This window comes from Stegodyphus dumicola, chromosome 4 (genome assembly GCF_044657685.1).
Source record: "Stegodyphus dumicola isolate Sdum_Otavi_A_Nest chromosome 4, ASM4465768v1".
Lineage (NCBI taxonomy): Eukaryota > Metazoa > Arthropoda > Arachnida > Araneae > Eresidae > Stegodyphus > Stegodyphus dumicola.
Window position 1 is genome coordinate 114,919,710 of NC_140771.1, and position 13,860 is coordinate 114,933,569.

At 30.3% G+C, this 13,860-nt stretch overlaps 1 protein-coding gene across 8 annotated transcripts in view; it reads right to left on the reverse strand.

Moving 5' to 3' along the window:
* The window catches only part of Vps13 (vacuolar protein sorting 13C), a 334,969-nt gene that overhangs the window by 153,425 nt on the left and 167,684 nt on the right, over positions 1 to 13,860 (reverse strand). For all 8 annotated transcript variants that reach the window (XM_085815349.1, XM_085815348.1, XM_085815353.1 and 5 more), the window contains 6 exons: positions 13,733 to 13,855; positions 13,490 to 13,645; positions 12,693 to 12,860; positions 9,795 to 9,964; positions 5,588 to 5,702; positions 5,364 to 5,501 (listed from right to left, as the gene is read on the reverse strand). In XM_085815349.1, coding sequence (XP_085671475.1) covers positions 5,364 to 5,501; positions 5,588 to 5,702; positions 9,795 to 9,964; positions 12,693 to 12,860; positions 13,490 to 13,645; positions 13,733 to 13,855 — 870 coding nt within the window. The remainder of the gene's footprint in view (positions 1 to 5,363; positions 5,502 to 5,587; positions 5,703 to 9,794; positions 9,965 to 12,692; positions 12,861 to 13,489; positions 13,646 to 13,732; positions 13,856 to 13,860) is intronic.

The window sequence follows — 13,860 nt, forward strand, 5'->3', positions numbered from 1 at the left end:
AATAATTGTTGAAACCATAACTGAGCAGAAGTTAAATAGTATGCTTTAAGGTGTTAATTTTTAGTAAGATTGCAGTGAAAGAGATAATGATCTATTGTGCCTTCATTCCGACAGGTACAGAGATTTGTATGGTGAAGTCTGAATCTTTGAAGGTATTCTGTAAATGTACCATGAGCTGTTAGGAAAATTTTAATTCAACGGTTGGTAGATATTAATGATCTGAAGGTATTTGATATGAAAGTAAAAGTTCTTCTGCCGGTTGTTGCTTCAGTCGAGGTTTGCTTCCATAATTGCATTAATTCTGTTTCTAATTTTGTTTTTAGTAATGATATTGGATATGGAATTGAGTAATTTTGAAGGGAAGAATTGTTTGCTGCCTCTTTTGCTAGTTCATCTCTCTGCGAGTTTGTTGCCACTATTATGAATGTGTGCTTTAAACCATTTAAAATGTGGTCTATTAGTGTTTTGAAATTTAGAAAGTAGAATATGAATTTCTTGTACAATAGGCGATCAACCAGATGTGTCCAATTATGGCTTGAATACCAAATGCACTATGAGAGAATTAAGGATGGTTTAGAAAGTTCTTTTGCGAAACATATGGTTTCTTTAATTGCAAAAATATTTGCCTAAAAAACTGAGTTGTTATTGTTTAAACAAATATTCCAGTTTTTAATACTTGAATTTTTTCAGAATGCACAATATGCACTACCGACACCTGCTTCAGATTCCGAACAATCTCTACATGGTTAGTTCATATTTATTGAGTTCAGAATTTCCCAATAGTGATTTTGTGTAAAAATGTGTAGGATGCAGCTCTAAGTTATGTTTTAGATCTTCAATGTCTGGGGGTTGAAATACATTATTATTCATTACGCTTTGAATTCTTAGTTTTGATATTCTTACTTTATTTGCTTCTTTTATTAGAGATACGAGTATAAAGTTATTGGGGGGATGCCAGCTATTATTTGTAGCGCACTAGTTGGAGTAGTTCTATATGCTTTTGCTAGAGAGAGGAGAAAGGTCTTTGGATTGAGAGTAAATGTTTTTGAACCTGGGAGTTCAAGGTAAACCCCAGGCTCAAAAATATATGCTCAGAGATATATTATGCAAAAATCTTTCACAAGCATAAATGCAGTTATGAAGAGAGGTAATGCAAATACTGATGGTTTATCTACTGGCCTAAGAAAGAGAATACATTTAAGTTGTGGCACTTAAAAATTTGCATAATTATATCTACTGACATATTGAAGAATCAAAAGCGTTCTTGTTTTTCTGCCATCAAACTTCAGGGTTGAGATATGTTTGACGAATCTAAAGTTTGGCAAAAATTATTCCTTTTCATTATGCCTGAAAGCAGTTTGAAAAATTAGCCTACTTAATTGCTAAATTCATAGAAATTTCAAAGCAATCTCCCTGATATTGTCATAATGTTGCATATTATTTTATTGCATTATTTTGTTACGACTTTTTGTTAATTCAATTACTTTTCTACCAAATTTTTTATCATTACTATCAAATAAAAACTGTTTCAACCCCCATTATATACATCATTATCTATTTTACATATTTCATGAAAAACAATTTTGCTTATGTCTCTATTCCATTAACATTTATTATGACTTCTTGCTAATTTAATTACTTTCCCATCAAAATTTTGGAATCGCTGTCGAAATGTCTCAACCTACTTTATAAACATTATTATCTGTTTTATATGTCACTGCAAATGATTTTGCTTGTATTAAGAGGATATTCATTTTTGTTTGACCTAATAAATTTTTGAAAATAAGTGATTAAAAAGGTGGTCATGCTTGCGCCTTGAGCATTAACATCCGCAAGCTCAGTATATTAGAATAGTATTCATTAATGATAGAAAGTCCTATTTGTAAACATAAAATTGCATAACTAATTCAACAGTTTGTCCAAAATTATTTCATTCGTTTATGAAGGATCCTTAATGGGACATAATGGAAATTTTTTATTTTAAATATACCTTTGAATAAAGGCTTGCCAGTGTTTTTGTTAGATTAAAAAGGTACAATAAGAATGGCTAGACTGGATTTTTGTCTTTCTTTCATCCTAAAAACGCCTAAGGGGATAAGCATCCACATAACCCTGATGACAATAGGTAATGACCCTATATAGCAAAAAAAGAACTCTTTCTTCTTGGTGTTTTATGATAAAGACTTTATACTGGTTCTAACGAAATAAGAAACTTGTTACCTGTTACAAAGTGAATGTATATAGAAAGGATGTTAAAAATTTGTTTCAAAACAGTTTAAGAAATTAAAAAATAATAAGAAGAAAACTCATGAATTAAAAGGAGAAAAATAATTTATCACATAGTTTAATGGGAATAAGAAATTAAATATTTCTTTTTTACAAAATACATCTAAAACTATATAGCATGAATAATAAGGTATCCTTTACAAATTTTTAAAGGCTTGTACTTTTGACAGTGCGATATGATTATTTGTTTTCATTATTTAAGTGTTTATGTTTTTATCATTGATGATATAAAACTAGACTATATAAATTTTTTAAACAGTTTTACTTAATATCTTGTTTTTATAAACTAAACAACAAATAATTTTTTTGCTTTTGTTTCATTAAGAATTTTATGAGTAAAGCTTATTTTATAAAAAAACAATTCTTTAAAATTTTAAATTTTCCTCTCCTTAATCTTAATGACATGTTTTTAATCAAACTATTTAATTGAAAAATATTTCCCAATCAAGCATGCTAAATAATCGAGAATTTATAACAAGCATGGAAGCTAAAATGCATCAAAATAACTTCAGAAAAGTTCAAGAAGTTAGGTGTTAATGAAACAAATGTTCACGTAAAAAGAGATATGAGATATGAAACTAATGCAGCAAGTTCTTGCTATTCATTAGCGGGGAAGTCATTTTATGGCTTACCCATCATGGTAGAAAAAAAGCAAACATACCACGCTAGGCCCATCTTATAGCCCGAAAGTGAAAGCAATGATTTGGAGGGAGCTGTTAGTTAACAACACAGCCATTTTCAAAGCATTTCATTCTGAACGTCAAGGCCGTGAAAGGGTTACAGAAAAATTCTTGGTTTAGAAACATTTATCACACATGAAAACATGTGCATGGTTACTATAATTCGGCAATTTGTATCCATCTCAGTAAAAAAGGTAGTCATTTATATGGCCTTATATAAACAACTGCATAGTATACCAGCCTTGTTCTTTACTATTTCCTGCAAGCTGGTAAACCGGCCAGTGCAGCACAGACATTCCAACAACACATTTATATGCAGAGACTTCCAAATCAAAAATAGAATTAATGCAGCATTTAAGATTAGCTTCTTGTTTGAAATAAGACAAAATGAAAGTTAGACTGGTACTTCATAAGAATTATAGTCAAGAGAATTTAAATCTAATTTATTTAAAGTATTATGCTAAGTAAACTCATACGTAGTTTCAGGATAATTAAGAAAAACTGAAAAATAAAACTGTTACTTGATAGAATAAAAAAATCAATAACAAGATACGAGAGGCACTTCATTTATGAGAAAATTAGTTCAAAGAGAAAATACAAAGTCCTTCAGTTTGCTGTTCTCTAACATTCCCAAACTCAAATTTTTAAGTTGAAATGCATTAATTATTAACAGTATCAAGTTTAACAGATTAAGCTGGCAATATTTACTTCTTTATTAAAGGAGGATATTAATTTTTGTTTGACCTAAAAAATGTTTGAAAATAAGTGATTAAAATCCTTTTTATAGTTCTGCTGGCTACCTAAAAAATGTTTGAAAATAAGTGATTAAAATCCTTTTTATAGTTCTACTGGCTACCTAAAAAATATTTCTTTGATAAGAAAAGTTTGATAACCATAAAAAACATACATTTTGCTACAAAGTCATGAGATAATGAACAACTAGTTATATTGCAATAAATTGAGATGTAGCAATAACAAAGCTATTTACCTGTACACTGAAGAGCCAAAACATTATGACCACCTACTCAATAATGCATTCAAGTCACCTTGGCATAGATGCCACAGGTTCTTGGTAGATGATTGGATACAGGTTATACTAAATGTCTAAGCAGCAGACACACAAATTCGAGATATTCCAAAATGGTGGCCTCCGAGCTGCCGCTCCATGACATCCCAGATGTGCTCTATCAGGTTAAGATACAGTGAGTTAGGTGAGTAGGACATTAATTGGAACTCATCCTTATGCTCCTCACAATTTGTTCCTTATGACATATGGTGTTATTGTGCTGGAAAATTCCATTTCTAGTTGGTAAGACAGATGACATGCAAGATGCAACAGATCCACACTTTTGTTCAGATAGTCTGCAGCTTTCATGATCTATTTTATCATAAATAAGGATGCCTAAGCCACTTATCAGAATGTACTCCAAAGCATAATATTCTGCCACAAGTCTGCATATGACCTGCTATACAGGTGAGAGCAACTGTTCACATAGAAAACAGCAAACTATGACACAACCATTGATGTGATGAATGAGAAATCGTGGTTCATCTGACCAGGAAACTGTTTTCCACTTATCCAAGGTCTAGTCTCGATGCTGCTGAGCCCACTGTAGGCATAGTTAACAATGACATTTGGTCAACAGAAGTACACGAGTGGGACATATGCTGTGCAGCCCCATATCCAACAGCGTCCACTGAACTGTGTATTCCAAAATATTTGCACTAGTCTGCATTATATTAGGCTGTTAGCAGAGCCACTGTCTGGCAGCAATTCTGCTGTACCAAGTAGGAGAGTCTCCGACATCCTTTTTCTTTGATGATGCATGAACATCCAACACCTTAGCATCTACTGCTGGTTAAACCATCATTTATCCACTTTGCATAAATATTAACAATGGCAAATCATGAACAATCTACCAGTCATGCAGTTTCAGAGATACTCATTCCGAGTCTTCAGGCCATTACAATCTGCCCTTTATCAAATTCACTTAGATCAGCAGCCTTTCCCATCAATTGCAAAAATAAGTGCAAGAATGATACCTTACCTTCCTCAGCAGCACTTAAATACCATTCACATCATTCAGTTGAATTCATTGAAAAATGTGGGGATGGTCATAATGTTTTGGCTTGTCAATGTATATTTTAGACAAGCAAAAGAAATTCTGCTACCTTAACATAACACTTATATGAAATCTAGAAATTACATTATTATCTAGAAAACTGTATATCTAGAAAAAAGAAAAAGAGATGGAAAAAAAAAGGGGGTGGTGAATAATTTGGCAGTTTGTCCCAGACTAAATGAGATAATCAGAAACTGCTCATTTAAAATAATCAGAAACTGCTCATTTAAACAAGGCTAAAAATCTTAAATAATAATAATAATAATATGCATACCTGTATGGAATAATTAATTGGGTATAGAAGAAGATTCCTCAAAACTACTGTAGGATTCAGATTCAATGTGTACAAAGAACTGGCCATTGTTTTTCTGTTTGTTTCTTCATAATATATTCGCTCAACTTCACCAGCAACCTAAAATATACATAATGGTAATGCATCAAGAAGTGATAAAAATCTAGTTTTAAATATAAAATTAGAGCAAAAAGTGTTGAACATACACTTAAATAAAAAGGCTTGGAAATGCCTAATTTATCTTTGCAATGAACAACTTTCTGAGTACTTGGATCATCTGTTAAATCTTTCCATACAAATGGAGGAAGAGAAAGAGTGTAACTGAAAGAGAATTTTAAGAATATTTTTCAATACACAGAAAACATGACATTTTTCTTTGAAAATAACAGAAAAAAAGTTTGAAACACATAATGTAAAACAATACTCATGTAGCACCCTGATGAACTAGAGTTTAGCACTATGCAAAAACACAAATTTGTGAATGCAATAAATTAGTATTATATACATTAAATGTACGGTTTAAGTTATAAGATATACCCCAAAATGAATGTGAATATGCATTTTCTTTGTTTTTCATAACATCCAACAGGGCAGTGCAGGAAAGAAGGCCTAAAAGCAATACCACATCATATGATAATAAAATGTTTATGTTCACTAACTTTCACCCCTCCTCCAAATGGGTGTGCCTTCATTTTTATGCGAGTTCTCAATTATCCAAGATAGCTTCAGTTTGTGTTAATTTAGATCTCTGGTTCTGAACCTTTTTTCATCACAGTATGCTTTAATAATTAAAAAATTTGGCAGTATGCTAAAAATATGATAAATTTAAAAGAATTTTACTTGTTTAAATGATTGATGTGCCTAAAATGTATTTTGTATCAATAGCATATGATAATAATTTTCAACGAATAAGAAATAAAATATTATAAAACAAACAAAATATTTATTTAATGATAATTACAAATTACATTTAATGCAAAATTTGAGATTGGCGTTTTTTGATAACTTCTTTTATGCAAAGTTAATTCATATGTCAATGTGTCATTTATCACAAACGGATTTTGCATTTGATTAAAATTTTGTTATTTTTAAATTTGAAAAGTAACAAACACTTATTTGCTGCAGTACTGCCAAATGATCAATACTATTTTATGAATTATTTTATAATAGTGTTTTGAAACTGACTTAGACATTTCTAAATTATTTTCTAGTGCTTTATTCTGTAATAATATTTAATTCCCCCCAGCAATTTATCAGTTGATGTTAAAATATTTTCTTTTGGCCCTTGCATTTATGTTACTAAAAAATGTCAGATAAGTGAGCTAGCTTAGTACATCATATTTTGCAATCTAACAAATCAACAAAATTATTATTATCTTGTTCAAAAAGTATCTTTAGTTCACTTTTTAATTCAAGCAAGCGAGATACAACTTTTCCTTTGGACAATAATCTAACTTCCATGTGCAGTAATAATGATGTTTAGAATCCACAACCTGGCAAAACTGATTAAATAGGCAACTTTTCAAAGGTCTTGATTTCATATAATTAGTAATTTTAACACATTGCTCCAGCATTATTTTCAATTTATGTTAATAGTTTAATGTGTATTTCCCAATACAAAAAACAATGGGTATCTAATATATCTGCATTTTATTTCCTTGCATGTGCTACAAATCCTTTTATAAACACAATTATAATTAGGGCACTGTTTGTAAAAATGTAAACGCACAAATTCCATAAGATTTTTAATTCCTTGTAAATACAAATTAATTTCAGTGAAAATATGTTTCCCTGTCGTGAAATGAGATAGCTCGCAACAACATAAAAATGATTAATTACACCATTTTTATGATTGAATTGAATGAATGCAATTAAGTGTGCCTTTCCGATAATATCAATTATTTCACCGATTTGTAGACAAAATTTAAATTTGAGTTTTAGCAGCATTTTCTTCAATAGTTTTGGGCATTTAAAATTTATTGTTTTGGTTTCCATTGGACGGATTTAGGATTAAAATTGCTGTGTTTTGGTTAAAACACAGAACAGTCAAAGATGTGATGAGACTGATGCAGCCAGTCCTCGCTTGGAAGTCAAGACTGATTTAACTTTTTATCTAGCATCGTTTATGTATGCAAATTCGCAGTAGCATCTCGTGATGTTAAGATGCAGGCCCGGGTTCAAATCCCAGAGAAGACATGGATGTTTGTAAACGTATGTCTGTGTGGCATGAGGGCACTCTAAATATGCAGTGAGCCAAAAGTCCTTTTGAGAGATTGGTGATGAGGGAAGAGGGGTGAGAGACCCTCGTCCAACCTTGGTGCTCTCCATCAAAATTAGGGGAAGAACTGAGCTAAATCGCACTGTCACTTGTAAAGTGCTCATGGCTGTTCCCAAGTGCAGGCATATACTTGTGCTTTTTGCCATGAGGAATTTCGTGGATTTGAGCTGACTATAGGTCAGAGATGGGAGCATTAGCAACAACAACACATAAAAATCACAGCTGTTTTATTCATAAAAAAAATAATAAAAAAAAAAAACTTAGTTATACAAAGTAAAAAATAAACAAATCTCTTTCAAACTGTGCTATAACAATAATATGTGTGTGAACATAACTAGCACAATTCTGGAAAAAGTTACAGCACAAAAATAAAATTAGCTGTACAATAATTGGGATTACAGATACCTATGTATTAAAGGAAAGAAAGAAATATTGTGTAATAAATAAAAGAATGATTAATTAATAATGGCAAAACATGCAAGGCATGTAAGGAAGGTATACTTTTATGAATTTATGAATTATTGTCTGTGGGTAATTTCTTTATGTTTATATTACACATAAGGAAAACACAAAAACTCATGCAGCCAGCCATTTAGATGGCAGAAGCAAATCTGTCACAAATTATTACCAGCATTGTGCAGCCGCTTAACCAGTGAAGAGTCTAATAAATATGATTAATATTTTATTTGCATACCCCAAGTTCTTTTAAAGGCAGAAGAAATAATAAGAAAAAATCCATTTAAACTGTAGTCATAATGATGATAAATTCAATTAATTTTACCGACATTATGAAAATTTTCAATAAAAATTATAGAACTTTTAAATAGTGTATGAAGATTTCTGGAAAAAAATTATGCGATAAAATCTTTTAGAACTCAAATCAACAAAACAAATGTCTTAAAAGGTCTGAATGGAGATTTCAACATTATTTTGAAAATTAGTACAAAATTAATAATTAAATATTTACTTACATAGTATACCATGGACCGTGAAATTGTCACCAAGCAATGCAATTTAGCACCAATTAGGGGTAAGCGTAACAAAACACTTATAACATCAGAACTTTCTTTTGATGCAACTCAATTGATTCCTGATAATCTACCTTCTGTTTTATGAAAAAGGCTACAAATAAACTTTTACTGCTATATTTTTTCCCTTGCATTTTGAAATAAAATGATTAATATTTGAGGCCTGCAGTGGATTATTTTCAAATATCCAAAATTCAAACTGGGATTAAAAAAAATCATCAAAAAAAATGAGTATAAATGCACATGATATGGTCAACCGCATAAGATTACAACACAGTAATAGATTGGAACAATTACCTACCAAGAATTATTTGTATTCATGGCACTCTAAACAAAATTTTCAGCAAAATGGGAGGCCCTAACAAAATAATAGAAATCAACAAAAGCCTTTTCACAAAGTGCAGAAACAAAATGGGTTGAATGCTGATTCTTTATTAAATAAAATCTTCAATTACTTCAAAATTCAATAGTACAAGAATAGCAGGATCTCTATCAACATTCATCGTTGAATGGTAGCCAACTTTTATGGTCCACAGAATAATATGAAAGTACTATTAAAAGTATTAAAAACAATCTTTCTAAAAGCATTTCTATAAAGAAAAAATTCTTCAACTAAAATAACAGGCTAAAAATTATTTCTACGACATAATTACTTTTAATCAATAGTATTACGATTATAAGGTATTACATGTTTAGCACACTTCATCTGTTATGAATAAACTAATAAATGAATGGAATTTTCATACATTTATACTTTTTTTAAAATTTGATTTTAAGCTTTTTTGCTCAGGAATTGTTTTTCTGGGCTACAAATGTATCAAAATAATCAAAAATTAATAAAAAAATGTATTTAAAATATTTAAAAGTGACAATAATACATTTTAACACAATGTTCATACATTTTCAAACATAATCTTATATTATACCTTTAAAAGACATTAAACTCTTATCATACCTGTACTACTAACAAAACCTGTCACACAATAAAATCTACTTTTTATAATAGTAAAAAAAAAATTGCTTTATAAAATATAATTAATCTATTTATAGTAATTTAGTCTCTTTTTTACCTGTTATTGCACTGTTTAAAACATAAAATAGACTTACGATGGATCAAGGTTTTTAGGCTTGAAAAACAGTTCACTAGTTGATGTATAAACAGCATGTAGAGGGATATATTCAGTTTTATTTGGTTCTGCACACGCACACCATTCTACTTCATTTAACGAAGGCTTCATATAATAAATGTCAACAGGGACAGAAAAATGATTATGAACCTATAAAAATAAAATAATTTATAACAACAGACCTTAGTAAACTTAAATGAGTTGAATACTAAAAAGTGCTCACAAAAAGATTCTTTAAACTCCGTCTAATGAATGCAATATGTATATATATATATATTTCTTAAAACTATTCCTATGCAATATATACATATTTCTTAAAATTATTCATAACAATGGATCTAATTTATTTCTTTAGTCCCTCTTATTTTTTGCATAATTTGTCTCATGTATGTTAGAAGTAATGATATCTATTCTCATGGTTTAGATCTTGAAACTATTGGTTACACTCATGTTATTAAGTGCAATATCATAACATACAAAGTGTAGTGCATGATCAAAGTGTAGAATACATACAAAGTGTAGTGTGTATAAAATGTAGACAATATAAATACATATAGGGTCAACATATACAGTGTAGATACTGTTCAACACATCAAGTGTAGAGTATAGTGAACATACATAGTGATATATTTATATTGTAATGTATAATCATTATATATAGTGTAGTGTATGATCATATTGTTCCTTGCTCTAGAGTATTCTGGATTACTTCATAATTCGAGACTGAGTACAAAAAATACTTGCGATTATATATCTCAGAATATTACCAACATCCAAGTCAAATAACATTCTGAAAGTTTGATAAAGTTTGTAAACTCTCTAAAACACTGCCAAATGGCTGTACAAAGTCATAAAAAACATGATGATTTGACAAAATATCCACAACAAAAAATACAAGGTTTCTTGATTCAGTTAAACTATCAGAACTCAGATCCTTTCCAGAATGGATTTTACAAGATGACTACAGTAACAGAAACAAAAATGTCATGGGCATATAAAGTTCTTAGACATAAAAAAAGAAAAATTTCACCAGACACACAAAAAAAAGGACATCCTGCTTTCACCAAAAGCACAATGCATATTTGCTGTTATCTTGTCTAGCTATATGTCAGTGATATTTCCATTCTGTTAGGTATGCCCCTCAAAAATATCTCATTCACATAATCTACCAGCTCTTTCCTTTAATGTTTATAACTCAAAGTAGTCAGTTACTGGATCAGGTCAGTTTACACCACACAAAATTTAATTTACACAACTAACTAACAACTAAGCTAAGTAACAATTGAAATATTTATTGGTAAATAATAGCTTAAGTCCTCTTAACAGGCTACCCCCAGACTCTGTAGCATTCTGATACCCTTATCTACACAAACTCTCTCAAGAATAACATTAAGTTTGCTAAAGTATGGATGTCTGTGCTCCTAGCCCCATATATCCTGGAAAGTACCCATAAATTAAGAAAGCATTACTAATAATCTCTACACAGATAAAAACACAATTAAAGGTTTTGTTAATTGCAGAAAGAAAGAACTATTGGTAATCTATTAACAATTCATCAAACACACCATTCCATTCCATTTACAGCTGTTATACTGGGTTTAGTGTGCATGAATTTGCAGGCTTTTTGCCAGTTGTCTTTAATTATGACATCCTGGAGGTAAAAATATCAGTGAAGGTGTAACAGAGACAAGATATGAAAAACAAAGAGAAAGGAGGCACTTTGCCACTGCGGAGTATTACATCATGGGGTAGTGTAACATGTAATTCAAATACAAGTTGAGTAAGCAAACATAAAGAAATTACTAATATAAATTTAAATAGCAAAAACATAGTTATAGGAAGTACTGAAAAATGATTCTTGATTAACTGTTAGATATACAAGTATTTACAATATTAACATAGAGAAGATAGTCCAAAGTAGAGCCATGTCATGTGATGTCCGAGAGTACATGCCATTGGCTAGGGCAGAAAACGTACTAAAAATATATATTTTAAAAATTATCTGCCATGTAAAAATACGAAAACTTATTTTTCTTATAACTGTAATAGTCCTGCTAAGTGAGTACCATAATAATTTTACACATAGCATTCATAAAAGTGCTGTGATTTCCAAATTTCAAGAGCGGTGGGCGGAGCTTAGTAGTTAAAGTTCATCAGCCATAGGCACGCACAGATGACAGGAACTAATGCATGTAGATGTATTTTAAATGCAAAAGAAGGTTTTCATACTTGAAAAATTCATCAGAGATTAAACAGCAATAAATATTTACAGGTATATACAAAAAAAAACACAGCATGGCTTGCAGGTATAATATAAGCAGCTGAGAGATGAAGAAAACACGAAGTCCATAGTCACGTGGGACCTCACCCTCCATACACACCAAATTAACAAATCTCTAAAACTATAAATTCCAGTTTGAAAAATCTTTCACCCAAATCTCCCCTGAAAAGGTTACTTTAAATTCATTTATTATTCAAGGACTCTTCAGCTTCCTAGCTGTCAGCACACGCGATTTAAGCTCAATTCCAAAAAATTAAGGTACCAAATAGCCACACACACACAACAAAAAAATTATTTTAAAAAAAGGGGGAGGGAAGAAAAGGATTTACACAGAAACACAAGAAGTACAGTCTGATTGTATTTTTTTAACCTGTTGTGCATACTCACTTAACTTCCACATTACTGAAGGTGATATGACTCAAAAAAGAAGAACAGAAAGAACAAAGACATAAAATTTTAAAGGATTAACCGAATTCAAAATAAAATTTTACAAGCATTGTATAGAAATATCACAATAAAAATAACATAAAAAAACATCTTTCTCCATCAATATAGAAATAAATCTTAAATTAAAAAAAATCATACTAAAATATGTACCTTTAATATAGAATGGAATGTAACAAACTTGGAACCATATAATGAAAGGATTGAAATAACAAATCCCCATCTGTTTCCTGGATAAGTAACTCGAGGTAACTGGAAAAAACGCTTGTCAGTACATGCAACTGAAATTCTTCTCTCAACAGTCATATCCTCTTGAACTATCTGAAAGTAAAAGAACTGAAACTTTAACACATGAAACGAAAATAAATACAACTTCAGAAATCAGTACCAAATGGTACTTTGAAAAGAAAACATATTACTTATTTTATAAAATAAAGCACAAATATAGTTTAAAAAAAAATTTAAACTGTAGTGAGTTCTAATAAAAATAGTAAATAAAAATAGTTAAGTACATAGTTGCTTAACTTTACGGTTACTTTCCATTACCAACAATGTTAGAGATTTCAAAATTAAAGGTAATTAGCTTTAAAAATTTATTACAACATTAAATCCAGTAATCTTCCAGGTGGCTTTCCTGCCACCCCCCCCCCCAAAAAAAAAAGCACAGAAAGAAAGGGAAAAAAGGAAGAGAGAAAGAAACTGAGTCAGGCTTTAGGAAAATAAAAAATTTAATGGATTTGGTAAATGAAAAATTTGTGGCAAATTTTACTTATTAACAATTATTGAAGTATGAGTATAATGAACAAAATTTGATAAAGGAGTCCAAAGCTAAAATTTTTAGCTTGCAGCAACATTTTTTAATATTTTAAAGAAAATTCACAAAGTTTATTTATTAAAGTCTCTTTAGACTGAGAAATAAATGCACCACTACTGTTCTAAAAAATACCCACCATTATGTTAAAATAAGTTTCATCTTTGACATCTTGTTTTTTTAAGACTGATAACCTGCTAGAAGGATCAGTTTTCGGCAGAGAGTAAGTTAGATGCAAAGAAGGACATCCAGATTCTAATGTAACACAGTTATAGGATTTATCTTCATTTAGAATCTAAGAAATAAACAGATAAAATTAAATTGTTGAGATACTGAGCACCTTAATAATGTCACATATCTTAAAAACATAAAGCTGAATTACCTGAAATATACCATTGCTAAGAATAATGTTTATTGGTATTCCAAGATAATTGTTAACATGATAAGGAGCATGCGGTTCAGCTGGTTCCTTTCCAACTGCTTTGATCACAGCTTCTTGAAATGCCTGTT